Source organism: Nanorana parkeri, unplaced genomic scaffold, assembly GCF_000935625.1.
Source record: "Nanorana parkeri isolate BGI_ZX_2015 unplaced genomic scaffold, ASM93562v1 scaffold319, whole genome shotgun sequence".
Lineage (NCBI taxonomy): Eukaryota > Metazoa > Chordata > Amphibia > Anura > Dicroglossidae > Nanorana > Nanorana parkeri.
This window is the reverse complement of record NW_017306587.1, coordinates 1,306,855-1,323,453: the sequence shown is the minus strand read 5'-3', so window position 1 is coordinate 1,323,453 and position 16,599 is coordinate 1,306,855. Positions and strand designations below refer to the sequence as shown.

General features: G+C 40.6%; 1 protein-coding gene across 1 annotated transcript in view; it reads left to right on the top strand.

The window, feature by feature from the left end:
- PDE11A (phosphodiesterase 11A) overlaps positions 1-16,599 on the top strand; it is a 186,464-nt gene that overhangs the window by 18,456 nt on the left and 151,409 nt on the right. Inside the window, exon 4 of the mRNA XM_018558066.1 lies at positions 6,816-6,948. Coding sequence (XP_018413568.1) covers positions 6,816-6,948 — 133 coding nt within the window. The remainder of the gene's footprint in view (positions 1-6,815; positions 6,949-16,599) is intronic.

Below are 16,599 nucleotides of genomic sequence, written 5' to 3'. Positions count from 1 at the left end.
CATTTGGACAGCAGTTGCCATAAATCATCATTATCTTATCTTTCTAGCAAATAATAAAAACTGTATAGGGTGTATGTTGTATTCCTAAATAACTTGTTAAATAATAAAGTAATAATTGTTTGTCGGCTTGTTGGTAGCGGTTGAGGTCATGCATAACTTAAAGAACAACTGCGGGCAAATTAAAACTTACCCTTGCAGTGGGGTTGCCCCGCACTGCAAGGGTTAACTGTTTTTTTTTGTCTAGGGTCTACAATAAAAAAAGGGGGTAGCCCCACTGCAAAGGTTAATTTCTATTTTGCATGGAGTCCTTCTTTAAAGTTTGTGTATAGCCAAAGTTATTTTGGGTTTGGTGAGAGTAGGGAATGGTTAAACCACCCATCAGATTTTTTTTTACTGTCTGAATCCCATTGGGTGACAGACTCTTTACACAACCAGGACATTTACTAGTATCACTATGTAGTAAAATAAAGCAGAACTCCATCCAAAAATAAAAAAACTGAATAGCCCATTTACAGATTAAATAAAAAAAACGCTTTTGCTGCAATACCCGCATACGTCAGCATCATTCAACCCACTTCCTCTGAAGCCAGGCCATCATGGACCAGTCCCCGGCCTGTGACTGAAGAAAAAAGCACTGCAATGAGCTCATTTCTCAGTACCATTGCTTCCAGCTCTTATCAGCATGCCCCTTTACAGCACATGAAATGATTGGCTGATTGTGCTGTTTCTTCCTCTCCCTGTCTGAGCTCTGCTGTATGGAGACTGCAAGAGGCTGATACAAGGTTAAATTCAGGTACTTGCACTTCTTACATTTACTAAAAAACACTTTTAATGATGTATTAATGATTACAGAGCTGCATTCATTTGTCTTATATATCTGCTTTGAGGTAAACTTTAAGCAGTAAATATTGCCTGCATATGTAGTAATAATATAATTATAGTTTATACAGAGAAGCATTTTATAAGCATTAACACGTATCAAAAAGGTAGTTTCACGCACACAGTTCAAACACATATTGTGCCGCCCCAATAGGGACATAGAATATGAGATGCATAGCCTCAGTTAATATTAGCATTGTTATATAGGTTAGAATTTATATAGTGTGATTTGCCTAACTATTTTCTCATAGCTAAATTAATGTGTTATCCTATGCTGCCATCTAGTGGCCTTTTGTTGTAACAAACATGTTTTCTGTAATTATTCCTCATGTGACGATGTATTTCCCCCTAGTGTAGCCCCACCCTTCTTCCTGTGTGCAGTACTTCCTGTGTCATGGCAAAGCTAGAAAGCCACATGTAACAAGGACACTCAGGTAATCTGCACAGTACGTAGGAAAGGCATCATTTTCTGACCGCACAATACTATAACCATTCATCTGCTGTTCCTATCATCTGCTATAACCTGATGTTAAAGAATAAACACCTCTTTTGAATGAATCGGTATTGACGAGTTCAGCTATCTGACGAGGATTGTCCGCAGTGAGTATATCTGCTTATACCGGCCAGGCATAGAGGTCTCAGCAAGGGATATATTTCGCTATCACAACGATCGGAGTCAGAATACATATATTAAAAAAGTCTTAATAAAGAGTATGAACTCCATGTATTGTATTGGGAATATCACCACACCTACACGCAATGACTTCTTTTTTGTTCTGTGATTTAAAAAATCTTTAAATACATATTTCTGCTCAATAAAAATACAAAGCTCTGGTCTCCAATAGTATACCATCCCCAGGGTTGACAGATCTTGTCATGAAGATCATTGTCTCCTCCTCCCGTGTCTCTTCTAATGATGTGATTGTGCTGGTCAACTGTCTTCATGTCACAAGTCACATCCCAGTGTGTGGGATAAAGACCAAAAGGGACAGAGACAGCACAATGACAGCTAAAGCGTGCTGCTGATGATCTTCTTGTTTCCTCGGTCCTAATTTTTCAGCACTGTACAGTGTATAATGAATGAATAGAAAACAGAAAGGACAGACGCAATAACTATTTGCTCTATTTTCCTTACCTAGCTATGTTCAATACATGCCATTCAGAGATTCCTTCAGTTCAAAGGGTAGGCAGTAATGTCCACCACATTGATGCCCAAGTTGGCCTTAAATTGACGTTTGCTGCAATTTCTTCATTTTCTTGATTTTTTTTTGTAGCTGTCTATATTTTTACTTTGAAAAGACTCCTTCAGTTTGCACAAAGTGACAGTTTCCTGAAAGCACCCCCCACCCACTTAGACCCCGTTCATATATAGCGACATACCTTTGCAGCGGCCGGGATAGCGCGACTTTCGGGGCGACGTTCCAGCGACGGTAGCGCGACCTTCTCCGTCGGGCTCCATAGAAAAAAAGCAAAATCCGCCGAAAAAAGGGTCCGGTAGAAGCGACATGCGACCGCGACGAGCGACATGGAGTTAAGACAGCTCCATTGAATAGCATTGGCCGGCGACTTCTCGTGATATCGTGCGGCAAAAATGCGCGATATCGCGGTGGAAATCGCGCGACAATTCGCTATATGTGAACGGGGCCTTATACTCACCATAAATATACTCCCCCACTGTTCTGTTGGATCTATGAAAAAAAAACACTTTCGTTTATGAGGGGAGCACATTACCCCCTCCAAGGATTTAGTGGCCAGGCTCAAACGATGTCATGTGAGGAGGGTGCCATCTACACTGTGTAAGTTTCAACACCACCTGATATATAATCTACACAGGGTTTGGATTCCTGGCCCTGGCAGAAAAAATGTGCAGTTGGAAGGGATGGGGGGAGGGTGGCAGTTTGCACCAGTTTACAGAGCTTATTCTGTAAACTGGTGCAAACTTCCATGCAAATGTACAAAGTGTAGCAACCCATCAGCCTGTCATGTACCTTCCCAGATAGCAAGCAATTGTGCTGCAAGTTTGAAAATGACTTGCTAAACTCTTGCAGACTTGCCAAGCTTCACAATTTTGTTGCACAATTACAGCAAGTCTACATTGCAAGTCTCCAGACCAGCGAGCTTGCAGAGCTCTTGCTAAGACCTGCAGGACTCTTCCTGTAGACTTGCCAAGCAAATTTGCTACAAATTCAAAAAGTGTCAACTAGAACTTGTGCTGCAAGTGTTCTGCAAGTCTACAACTTGCCAGGAATGTGTGCAGCAAGTTAACAAAATTAAAATTTCACCCTGACACAAGTTTGTGGCAAGTTATCCTTGCTATCTGGGTTATGGAGCTTGAGATGACGATGGCAGCCTCTCTTGCAACTCTGGTCCCAGGAGGCCTGAGTATGATACAGGTAACCTGGGGCACAGTAGGGCACGAGTGCCAGAAGCTGATTTAGATGCTGGGCATAATTCCTGTAGCTGCTGTGCTGGGTAATTGTATACAAATGCACAGCAGAGAGGCATGCAGAGAAGAGTCGAAGTCAGGCTAACCGGGTCAGCAACGTGCAGGCAAAAAGTTACTGAATCAAGAGGCAAAGTCATAGTTGAAGAGCAGGCCAGGATCAGCAACATGCAGAAATAGCAGAATCAGACAGGAGGCAGAAGAGTAGTCTGAGTCAAACGAGCCGGAGTCAGGAAATCAGAGGATCAGCAGGGTCAGGAACAAGCCGGTTTCAGCAAACAATGGCAAACAACAGGGCACAGGTTCTGAAAACAAGGCACACAGCTGAAGAGTACTCAGCACTGTAGGCATGGAGATGCTGGGCTTAAATAGCCCGTTTGGCACCACAATACATGGGAGGTGCGCATGCACGCACACGTCGTGAAGCGCGCATGCTGCACAGAGGTGAACGACCCAACCCGGCACTGTGGGCTATGTCATGTGCGTGCGCAGGTGCAAGGCGCAATTACTTTCGTACGTGCTTCCTGACACAGACTTCAAAATTCAGAAAAGAGCACCTGGATTCCTGTCAACACATGTTTTAATTTAGAGCAAATGAATGAACGGTACATTTTCAAATAAAGCTTATTAGAATGTGTAATTGAATACATAAAACAGAGTATGTAGTGGCTACAATTGTTATCAGACCCAAAAAGGCCAGGGGGCTAGGATTGATATTCTGTTCTTATAAAATATCCTTTTGTCTCTTGCCAAAAATGGAACTGTCTGTAATAGCTTGAACTCATCATCAGGTTTAGCTGCTATAATTGTGTTTGTGGTAAGAGCTGCTAAAAGCAGTGGAAGAACCATGGTACTATGGAGGACTCCCTGACTGGTGACCTGGGGTGGACCTCATCTGTGGTGGGCACTGTTAGGATTATATGTTTACCCTCAGTGGCATTTGATTTCCTTTTCATGCTCTAATTCAACATTTTTATACGCTTTTACATTCCAACATACCCTCAGGCTTAGCAACACTGGAAGCACAATGACTACTTACATAACCTAGAATCCCTTTCAGAAGGTTGAACAAAACACTATGTGACAGTTTTTAACAAATATTTCCTCACATCCCTTAGATGTCAAAGCATTGTTTCAAGTATTTAAATGTCTTGAGAATCTAGTTGGCAGTTTACATTGCAGCTCTTCTAAATGTACTTCTGGCTTTTTGACTGAATAACCTTACATAAGATCGCTTCTCACTCTTCACTGACATAGGCATTTACTTAAAGGATTAGTAAGAATACAGTACAAGATTTTTTTCATATGAAATTAATTTGTGTTATTTAAAAATGCATGTGCACATGTTTGCAATGAAGGCAAATAGGCAAAAACGTTTTATTCTATTTGTAATGGTATTTATATTTAATGTACAGTTAATTTCATCAATTGTCAATTCATGCCTATAACCACTTGGTTAAAAAAAAATTACAATCACAACCAAAACTTTTTTTTAATTAAAATGAATTGCGGTGCTGCTGCTGTATTTAAGCTAAGCTAAATGTAAAAGTTAACATTTAATTTCACATCCAAAAAATGTTATGCCAGAATATTGTGTTGCTAATGCTCTCTGTGAAAATAACATGGTTCTGTAATGCCCCTCATATATTAAAGGCATCTCCCTAGCATATAGTTTAAAATATTGGTGTTTTTTTGCATGTAGCCCCCTGAAGTCACATTAAAAAGACTCTCTCCTTGCTGTACGGTATTTTAAAAAAGAAAATATTTGCTTTATTGAAATGCCCAGATCCCCATTTCATTTTTGAAAACAGGTTGCCTCTTAGCCATAAAAATGCCTAGAATTTAGGATCAAAACTCGGGTTTCACAAATTTCAAACAGGATCCCATAAACCCCACACAAATTGAACTTGGGCAGATTCACCCATCCCTAGATTTGACACGCCTGCTCCTCTTCTTCTCCTGAACTTTTTCAGCAGTGGTAGGTAGTCCTCAGAGATGTTAAGAATAAGACTGACATGGTGACGTCAGCACTGGATGAGAAATCTTCAGACATTGTGGGAACATGGAATGACACCCATCACAATTTGTTTAGTTTCTCAAGCCAGGTGACTGAGGACAAAATTGAAGAAATGGGCATCACAACAGTGCCTTTTATTTAAATAGTACTTTAGCACTGTCAGATTTCTACACTGGGCATGGTTTCATGTTCCCAGGGAACCCTGGGCATGGAGTTCCCTTTGATAACATTGCCTATATTTTGAGTAGTTGGGAAATGTGGAAGTGTTTTTTTTTTTGGGAGGGGGGTACGTACAGGTATTTTTTTTCTTAAAGGAGAACTGTGGGGTTAAGGCTTTTCCCCATAGTTCTCCTTATGGTAACGGGAGGACACAAACTAACGTCCTCCCGTCACCCAAAGCTCAGTATACCGCGCTCTACTGCTCGCGGTATACTGAGATGCCGCAGCTAAAGCGGATCCCGACAATTATGTCTGGATCCGCCCAGCTGCGTGAGTGACAGCTGGCTCTGCCAATCTAGAGGCAGAGCCAGCTGTACCCGCCCTCTCCCCGTCCGATCCGCCAGTCAGCGCTGGCGGATCGGAGGGGGGAATCCAGCCCCTCCCCTGTCACGGCAGAGGGCTGTGACAGGATCGAGAGATGAGCGAACGCCGGTATGTGTTCGCTCACCTCCCGATCTACTGAGCCGACCTGTGACAGTCTCATTGTCACAGGTCGGCTAGAACTATGAGGTGAGTGAAAAGCACTCACCTCATAGTTCTCCTTTAACAGAAATAAAAAAGAACGAAATAGAATGACATTCTTCCAGGAATTGCTATCCATGGTGCTGAAACTGTGTTCATGTGCACAGACAGAAATTGAGACAATTGAGTGAAAGGATTCCTATTATTTACCAAGATTACCACAGATTTTCAACCGGTACTGTACTTTAGAAATGCCATTACCATTCACCTTTTGTTCATGCAAATTCATCTATCAGCTGCCTGCATAAAAAACAGAGTGCATATTGACTGAAACTAATGGGCGATTCCCATGGAATCTTTGGAGGGAGCGTTTTGGTGAATGCTCATGGGGTCAATTACCCAGTGAATCTTCAATGAATAGGCCTGTAAGTGAATAGGGATTGTCCAAGGTGCTGACAGACACTTCTTAATTGTAAAGCCAATGTGTAAGAATAGAACAATGAGTCAGAGATGGAAATGAAATCAGAAACCCAGGACAGATATTTTGAAGAAATCTTAACCTAATTTAGGGAATATAAAGGCTTAATGAAATATATTTTATACGTAGGTGGAATAAGACAAAGTTCCCATACGTCTCATGTATTTATTTATTCCCATGTTAGCAAGGCATTTAAGTGGACAGGAAACACCTGTTCATCTATTCCTACTATAATGTAAGTGAAATACCTTAATATGGCAGTTCACTGACCTTATAACAGCCTTATTTTCACTCTTTTTCATTTCATGTTTCTATAGTTTCAAAGACAGCCTGGAGAAGTCTTCGTATTCTGACTGGTTAATAAATAACAGCATTGCAGAACTAGTTGCATCAACGGGTCTTCCAGTAAATATAAGTGACGCATATCAGGATCCTCGCTTTGATGCAGAGGTGAGTGTAACCTCTGATTCCTCTGTATTCCTAGCTGATTGGACAAACACAGCTAATGAAAAAAGCCTCTTAAAGTAGACCTTAACCCCTTACTCCTCATATGAAACTGCCATCATTAATGTGTTACGATAGTCAAATAAGTACATGTAAGTATAACTTCTTGCCCTTTTGGAAATTGTGTCCGCACGTGCTACTGCTTCTCTTCTCCTCCTCCTATAATACTGTGGTGCCATTTTGACAGTGCGCAGGAGAGAAAAAAAAAGTGCGAGGTTCCCCCTAATTGATATTAAAGGGGCACCCAGATGCCACTGGCCCCCCCTTTTGAATGAGTAAGGGGTACTTGTACCCCTACTCATTCACTAAATGGTTAAAAGTAAATAAAGAGACCACACGTTTGGAAAAAGTTCTTTATTAAAAAAAAATGGATCGATCGATGTAATCCAGTGTCAATCACGATGAACAATGCTCGGCGAAATAAAAAAAGTCCCGCAGCACACAAATTGCAAATTACATCTCAGGCCCGAATGTAAACAAATAGGCGGAGCGAGCCGTGACGTCATGGGGCTCATTTCACCCATTTGACATTCTCAGCTGTCATAAAACACAATAGCATTCGAGAGCTCATGAATACAATTCGAGTCTATGAGCCGAGGTGTTATAATACTATTCATATGACACCTCAGCTCACAGACCCAAATGGCATTTGGGAACTCACGAATAACATCGTCAGCTGTCCACCTGACTAAGGAACCTTTAAGGTTGCAATAGGAAACAGTGAAGTCATCTAGCTGGGTATGTAGTGTGACAGCAGTGTGTGACTCACAATAGTGATTAATATTTATACTGGCAGGTAAACCAGTTAGAGGAAATGTATTCAAGCAAAGGGGTTAAACCATTGATATGTGGGTTAAACCATTGATATGTGACTTTGGGCTTGTGTAGTTGGGCAAGTGTAGGATGCTTTTGCATGAATTCAATTTGCTTTTAAGATCTGTTTAAGACATTTCTGGGTTTTACCCAAGTTCCTTTACAAGTGCTTCTGACCGGCATTTGACCTCTTTCTAAGCTGTTTCAAGCTGCTTTTGCATTGCCATTGACTTGTGTAGGGAGAAAAGCAGAACTGGTGTGAACAAAACTCTGCATACACACGCCTTATGCAGCTTTACTATGGGAGAAACACAGGGCTGCCACTGCTGACCTCTACTTCTGAAAATGCTAATTGCCTTGATGCCATAATAGCACTAGATAAAAATGTTTAAATTCTGACCTTGAACAAGTTTAGAACTTTTGACTTTTCTAAAACTTTATGTGGATCCTTTGTAGAAACTGGATATCACATCCACCCACAGTGTGCACATTAGGTATGTGGTAACAACAGCGCAGTTAGCCTGTATATTGAAACTGATGCTGGTTTTAAAATTTGCACTCGATATCTGTATATTTAGCTGTTTAGCTAGACTTCAGTAAAGCCCCGTTCACACATAGCGGTTTAAAATTCAGCGCAGTTTTGCCGCATGGCATGAAATCGTGCACATTTTTACATATGCGTGGTTTCTGCACATTTGCAGCTACTACTATAGCCAGAATGCGCGGAGGTCACCCAGAATATCGCACTTATACTTTTTTCGCAATGCACATTTTCACGCAGGTGTGAAAAAGCTACATTGGAACGTTGAAAACCGCTAATGCGTGAACGAAGCCTAACAATGATTTGCATTCTTATAATCTCTGAATTGCAGCTATTACAGTAATGTAATGTAACAAGTAAATTACAAGCAGAACTCTGTATATATGTACTATACGAACATATAAGATTAAATCCTCAAGAAATAGAAAGCTTGCCATGAATATGATGTATGTACAGTTTACAAGAATCATCCACGTGTTGTACCATATGCATCAGCATAATTCAAGAATACCTTTACAGACAAGTTATGGACATAATGCATCAAACTTTCTGCAACATATACACAGTACTTTCTGTGGACTTTGAAGAATTAGCAAGTAGTTGCTGCATCATAAATGTAAATACTTAATATGTACAATCATTTGGTTCAGTTGCTGATCATATGAATATTTAATGTGGACAGTATGGTAAAAGAAGCACTACAGATGGGACTCGCTTTATTTGGACAAGCAGCGTGATTAATCACACACTGAGCTGCAGGGGATGTTCTAAGTTTGCTTGTTTAGTTAAACAATTGTGCCTCATCTATCAAAGTGCTTTTAAAGGGTTGTGACAGGCTGAATACATAATCTTCACTTGCAACTTTGTCTGATAACATGGTAATAGGTATAATTATAATAGAATTAATAGGGATACGTAATAACTATATGGAAGTTTTTGGTGAAAAATATTTATTTTTGTCTAACATTTTCACATGACATTGTAGCTCATTGTTGAATTACACTTGGGAGCTGATTTCAGGAGCAGATATCACTATTCTTTCTTTCATGCTCCATAGTACTTAAGAAAACCACCTGCATTTTGCAGGCCATTCCTTAAGTGCAAGTAGCAGTATTGAGCCTGCTGTAGTTCTTAGAGTTGTTGCTGCTTAATGCAGCAGAAAGCACGTGTTTGGAGGAGAGCCAGTAATGTGACTTTCACAGGTCATGTCACTGGACCTGGCTCTTTTATTTAACTCCCATTCATGTTTCTTGTGCTCTGCCAGCTTTGAACTCCCAAATCCTGCAAAGTGCAATGCACATTTGTAAAGTACATCAATTGCCTTATAAATGTGTCAAGCAACTTTTTTGAAGCAGCGGTATGGCCGCAGTATAGCCATACCGCTGCTTTTTAAATGGAACCCTTAGAGAAAAACTCAGAATAGACAAGCGGTATGTACCTTGATAGAGAAGCAGCTGAACTCATCTGAAACTGTTTGCTGCCATCATCTCACTGTGTTAGCCACCCGTTCCTGTCAGTGTGATCATGTTACATTTAATCATCGTGATGGCATGGGTACCAAAATAGAAATCTTGTGGTTTTTAAGAGTGGAGAGCTGTGTAAATGGGAAAAAAAGGTACAAATGAGTGAAACACATCTCTGGCTGAGTACAACTCTAAGTACACAATGTCCCACTTTACAAGGAGAGCAGCATTATTGTCCACTTGACTGCCATTATTGTAGGGCAATGGAAGGGCAGGTCCATAGGGTGCAGCTTAGCATAGGAAAAGAGGGTAATAGTAGCATAAGGGAGTGATTCTGCAATAAACCAAAAAGAGGAATATCAACGAAAACTGTAGAATTCCAAATGCAATATTAGGTGGGTATAAGACAACTTTTCTTTTTTAATATGGCAAATTATTCAACTACTTGCATGAAGTGGAGCTAGAAGCAAAATGAAAAACATACAGTATATGATACAATCTATTACTAGCATTAACACAACAGTTTTTGTTTTTCTGCGTCCCCCCGTAACATAGTTTTAATACCTGTTAATACTGACAGTAGATCCGTTATTTTTTGACTTTCTTTAACAGGCCAAGCTGCCCAGAAAATGTTTTAGTTACAAAGGTTGGAACAAACCATATAACACTGCCAGGGGTGCTTACAATGGTAAGCTTTTGTTTAATTAAATATAAAAAAAAAAAACCTTTTGCTGTAACTGCTTAAAAAGTGATTGCTGGATTTGGGCATTAATATGCTTATCTTTTAAAACGACATGTCTGTCTAAGACTCCCTTGTCAGCAGGGTCACAATTCTGGAATGTGATGTCACTGCAGAACAAACAACGTTGTCACTCTAGTGTGAAAATAGCCAATCCACTGGCAGGATCAACAGATAATAAAACTATGTCATAGGGGGACTTAGAAAAACAAATAACTGCTGCAATAATGCTTCAGACAGATTGCAGCATATGTGTAACTTTTTTATTTTGCCCATAGTCCCACTTTAATGCTGGACCATCATTACGTGCAAGCTTTGGGCTAATCCATGTCTCAGTAGCAGATCAGTTATAAATCTGCTGGGGTATTGTTCCGGTGACAACACACTCTATATTCTGTACAGCTACATTCCTATATTAAATGTTACATGAGGGCTAAAATACCTCCCGGCTTCTTGTGTCTCTCAAAAATCTCAGCGGTGAGATTTTCCAATAGTAGCCTCAATAGACTTTATTTATCTTGTCTCCTGTCATGACTCCATTAAAGGCTGTTCACTTTGTAAGGGAATTTTCCCATAGCTTAGTGAATGAGGAAGACGTTCCATCTTCCAATCATGTCAAGCAAAAATACTGTTTTGTTCCTTGCATGTGATCGGGTATTCTTTGCAAATAATATTTTTTTCCACATTCCATAAGCTAATTGAAACTTGTTAATCAACTCCTTTCTGCAAAAAAAAAAAAAAAAAGGATATACAATATAAGAAGCCAGCATGTGATTAAAACACACAAAACTAAATATTAGTTTAGGATGGGGCTGATCTGTAATTCTTATCCACAGTATAATATATTTTACAGAATAGAATTAGAACCTGGACACTTCAGGAATCAATAGGAATAGGAATCAAGCTATGCATATCTAGTAAGTGTAGCACTGCAGCATGTTGCTATTTAAAGTAACAGTATCTGGGAGTCACAGGTTGTGTCAGTACTGAGGACTGAGTGCCTGGAGCAGTATGGAAGATGCTTGCTGTATCATAGCATAGCTGCTTTTCTTAGATTCCACATCTCTTTAATATTGTATGTATAGTATACATCCTGAAGCTGGTGACTCATCATAGCAATGATGTTTAACTGCTTATGGCAGATAAATAAAGGAATTATGTGGTGGCTTTAAAGATCAACTGTAACGTCTCTGCAGCGCAAGCCTTGGATCACAACTGCGGAGAGGGTACCTTGCGGTTTGGTCAGTTTGTGGTCTCGAATTACTCACTTAGTTACGTAGAGAAATATAGGAGACCTTTAACATCATATAAACCGTGCTGAGAGTTTGTGTATGTTAACTGAATGAATAGGGAAGAGAGGGTTAACTTCTGCTGGGTTGTACTGTGGTGAGACCTGGTACTGCACAGGTAGCCCCAGTGGACGTATACTAAGAGAGACAAGTAACTTCCTTATACTGACAGTCAGCTGGCACCGGACTACGAGCAAGGTATATGGTTATTCTCTTTGTCACACAATACGGATTAAACAGTCCCGGCTTAATTATGGATACTACAATGTCAATGGCAACAATGCCCCCATGTACTTGCGGTTGGAAAGAGTACTCCTGGATGTCTCCTATGGCTGATATGGCTGATGGTGGTGAGCTGGCAGTCCACTATCTAGCCGTCCTGGGCGGCAGTCGCAGAAGTCCTTCCTGACGTTCCTTTGCTACCCCCTAAGTGGGGTTTTGCGAGGTGCTGGTCCCTGGTCACTGCGGTCTGCGGGTGCAGAGTGTGAATCTTCTGCGTTCACTGTTGCAAACAGTCGGACGCTGAAGATTCGTTTGGCCCCGTCTTAAGGAGCCTCGTGCGCCTGCGCCAGTAGGAGGAGGAGCCGAGGGTCGACGTGCGCGTGCGCCGCGAGGAGACGCTACAGCCCGTTGTGCGCATGCGCGGTCCCGGATCGTGATCCCGGGACGTAACGAGGTAGGCTTCTTACATCAACAAACAAATATTTGACCCTGATCTTACTTTCTATGGTTTAATACCCTATGTTTCACTTAGAGTTCTTGAAACAACGATTTTTTTGGCGTCTTCCCCACTTTAACTATATTTTCCCAGCAAATCTACAGTTACTTCTGAACCATTGATGCCTAATATCTTGATTTAGTGGACCCATCTTAAAGTAACAAGAAGCAGCTTACATCCAAGTGATCCTGGCTTCTTTATATCTATTTATTTATTGGAGGTATTTACTGTTTATTTTGCTGACAATTTATGCACCCCTTTTACATACTGCACATTCACATCAGTCCCTACCCTCGAGGAACTTGCAATCTCAGGTCCCATCTCACTTACAAGGCTGATTTAGATAGGAGCCAATTAACCTACCAGCATGTTTTTGGAGTGTGGGAGGTACCCAGAGGTAACCCACACAAGCACAGGGAGAAAATGCAAACTCTGTGTATATAGTATCCTCACTGCGATTGGAACTGGGGATCCCAGTGCTGCAACGCAGAAGTGCTAACAACTAAGCCACTGTGCTGCCCATCGGAAGCCTGTATGCCACTGTGCTGCCCATCGGAAGCCTGTATGCCACTGTGCTGCCCATCGGAAGTCAAAACGATATGCTTCTGTACATAGAATGTATGCACACTTAAAATTGGTGAGATCTTATTTCATTTTAGATGCTTATAAAAACCAACTAATTAGTAGTAATAAGTAGCTTGAAGTACTAAGCACTTTTCTGCGACTAATACTTGGTGATCATAATTGCCAACCATTAAAGTTATATAAAACATGCAAGTTTTAGAAACATTGCCGCAACACCTAGTTTATGTTCTGACCAAGCTGCAGTGGATGTAAATGATAATAGAAGATGTCAAGCCCTGAAAAGTTTTTAAAGGTCGTGAGTTGTGGGAGGCATTTTGGAGAAACTGTGAAGATGAATGTCAATGACAATGGCAACGCCAGGCAGGCAAATTACATATGATGTTTTCTGTCATAATAGACCCTTTCCTTCAAGGTATGCCCTGTCGGATTTAGCCCTTTAACTGTGAAGGAGTTAATTCAGCTGTCTTAACTCGCTACCACTTACTTCTTAAGCTTGTGCCAGTATGCTGCCCCGTAAAGCTTTCACAAGGAAATAATGTGCGATATGTACGTTTTAAAGGGCAATAATTATTTTCAGGATCCATGTCAGAAAAATGTTCATTTTGTTCATGAACTGTGTGGGTCTGTCTGCTGCATAGAAATCAGATTAAGCCAGCCAGCAGCGACTCAATGGGAGTCCTACCCCCACTTTCACAAGTTCATAATCCCCTCGTCTATTACTTTCACAGGTTCCATCCCTGCACATTATGTTGTCACTTTTCTCTTTGTAGAGGCAGTTTATAGCAAAAGGTTGATATAGTAAATGTAATATTAAATAAAAAGTTAAACTCATAACAAGTAGAAATTATAGGAGGACTTTAATCCTTTACATGTCACTAAGCAAAGTGAATGTTATATAGGCAACTAAGTATTATGCAACAGGCTATTCAAAATAGATATTGACTTATTACGTAACGTAAAAGTAATGTGCAAGGCACCATAAGCCACAGCAACCAATCAGTATTAATTTGCCATTGGCCTGAAAATCTGATTGGTTGCTCTGTCTTTTGCTTGCTAAGCCAGAATTTAGTATTTGAATAATACGTTACATACAACTGTGTTGCTTGACAGTCTGATAGTTTTCTCCTCAGTAAATGTACATACAACTGTGTTGCTTGACAGTCTGATAGTTTTCCCCTCAGTAAATGGTTCTTAAAGTGCCCATACACTGTACGATTATCGTGGGAAATCCCGCGATTGTATGATAATCGCAAAGTGTATGGAAGGCGTGCGACCGTTTCTACTGTACGGTCGCACGTCTTCCGTCGAACAAGCATGCTTGAAAACCCGCCGAGAATCGTACGATTCTCGGCGGGTTAGTGGCCTGCTTGTTCGACACCTGCCGAACGGGCCGGTGTACGCATGCGCACACTGCCCGTTTGCAGTCATCGGAAGCCCGCCCCTCATTGCAGTCATCGCAAGCAGACCCCTCAGGAAAAACAGAGATGGAGAAGGATCTTGGGTTCCTTATAGACCAGACTCAGTAATAGCATGCACTACCAAGTTGCAGCTAATAAAGCCAGAAGTATATTATCTTGTTTTAAAAGACGGATTTATTCAAGGGATAGAAATATAATTTTGCCACTTTACAAAAGTGGTAAGGCCCCATCTTGAGTGCGCAGTTCAATTGTGGTCAACAATCCTTAGACAGGATGTCCGTGAACTGAAAAAGTTCAGAGAGGGCAAATTAAGAAGGGGGATGGAGGGTCTGAGTTATCAAGAACACCAACAAAATTAGAATTGTTCTTCTTAAAGAAGAGACCCTTAAGAGGTGCCATGATCGCAGTTTACAAACTCATCAATGGGTACAGCAGTATTGTGAATACACTATTTATGTGAGGGCACAGCAAGGAGTTGGAGGGGATGGGGTATAATCCTAAACTATGTAAAGGGTATGTTATTTGAGAGTGGTAAAAATGTGGAATTCACTTTCACAGATAGTTGTATTAGTGGGAAACATAAACTGCTTCAAAAAACACTTGGATGAGTTCCTCAGTTCACAAAACATACAGGGTTATACGAATTCGTAGCATTATACACCCACACACACATACATGCTCACACCCACACACTATATATTATTATTATACAGGATTTATATAGCACCAACTTTGCACAGAGCTTTACATTATAAGGAAGACAATACAATCACAATTCAAGACAAGATGGTAAGGAGGGCCCTGCCCATGAAGGCTTACAATCTATATAGGTTAAACCTGATGGACCTGTGTCTTTACTCAACCTTGCCTAATATGTAACCATGTGTTTCATATTGGCTTAAAAAAAACTGCCAATGTTTACAGCCACAAGATACCATCGGAGGTTCCGTTAAAGAGAATCCTTCACTTTCTGTCGGTAAAAAGGCTGTCCCTAGGACAGGAAGTGAGGGGAGATCTCTCTAATAGTAACAAGGAAAGAAGTACATTTTTGTTTTTTTAATTTAAAGCAGAACCAGACCAACCAATCTAATGGTCTTCCAAAACAGTTACTTTCAAAGCATTACATCTGTCAAGGTTGCCAGTGTGCTTATTTCAGCTCTCATCTGACCTTTCAAGCCCTCAAATGGCTAGTGGCATAGCTGATCACATGAGCATCACCATGGAAACTGCAATCCAAATAGAGGCTAAGATGGCACCTTCCTTGGTTGTAAAGGATAAGAGATTGTAGTTCCACTTTAAGTAAGGGTATGCTTAAACCCCTGCCAGCTTTTTATTGTCTCTTTCGCTGGATGTTCCCTACTGGTAAAATGCCTGATGATTCCTCTCAATATCCTCTGTATACCTTTCCTTCTACTGTTCTGTGGCTAAATTTAGCCACAAATGTGCACAGGTAGACAAAATAATTTAGTGTTATAATTTTCATGTTTTGAGAATGGGCGATGAGGTAATCCACCTTCCAAACTCAGAATTAGAACTGCTGTAACACTGTGCACTACATCAACAGAACACTAAGAAGACCTATTAACGGTGCGTTCTTCAGTCCCTGAGGACAGTTGTTGGAAAGCTTCATCAACCAAAAGGTTGCCCTATAGAATTTTTTACATAAACTTTGGTACAGATTTACTTGCAAGGTATTTTATCTTAATGAATTTGATAGAGAAGTATTATTAATTTAACGGCATGCTGCTCTTTTTAACCAGATTGTAAAATATTAATCATGCCACAAATGAATAGCGAGACGAAAAACATTGTTTTTCAGACATGACCCCAGAACTTTTTTTTTTCCCTTGTGATAAGTTGTCAGAGCACATTATGTCAACAGGAGCATTTCAGACGTAAATCCCATTGCTTCCAAAGCAGGCTCACACAACTTTTATGCTCATTGAAACTGACTGTTAACTGATTTGATGTTTTTGGATGAAGTAAACTTTTACCTGTGAAAAGCCAACGCAGATATAGATTGTTAAAACA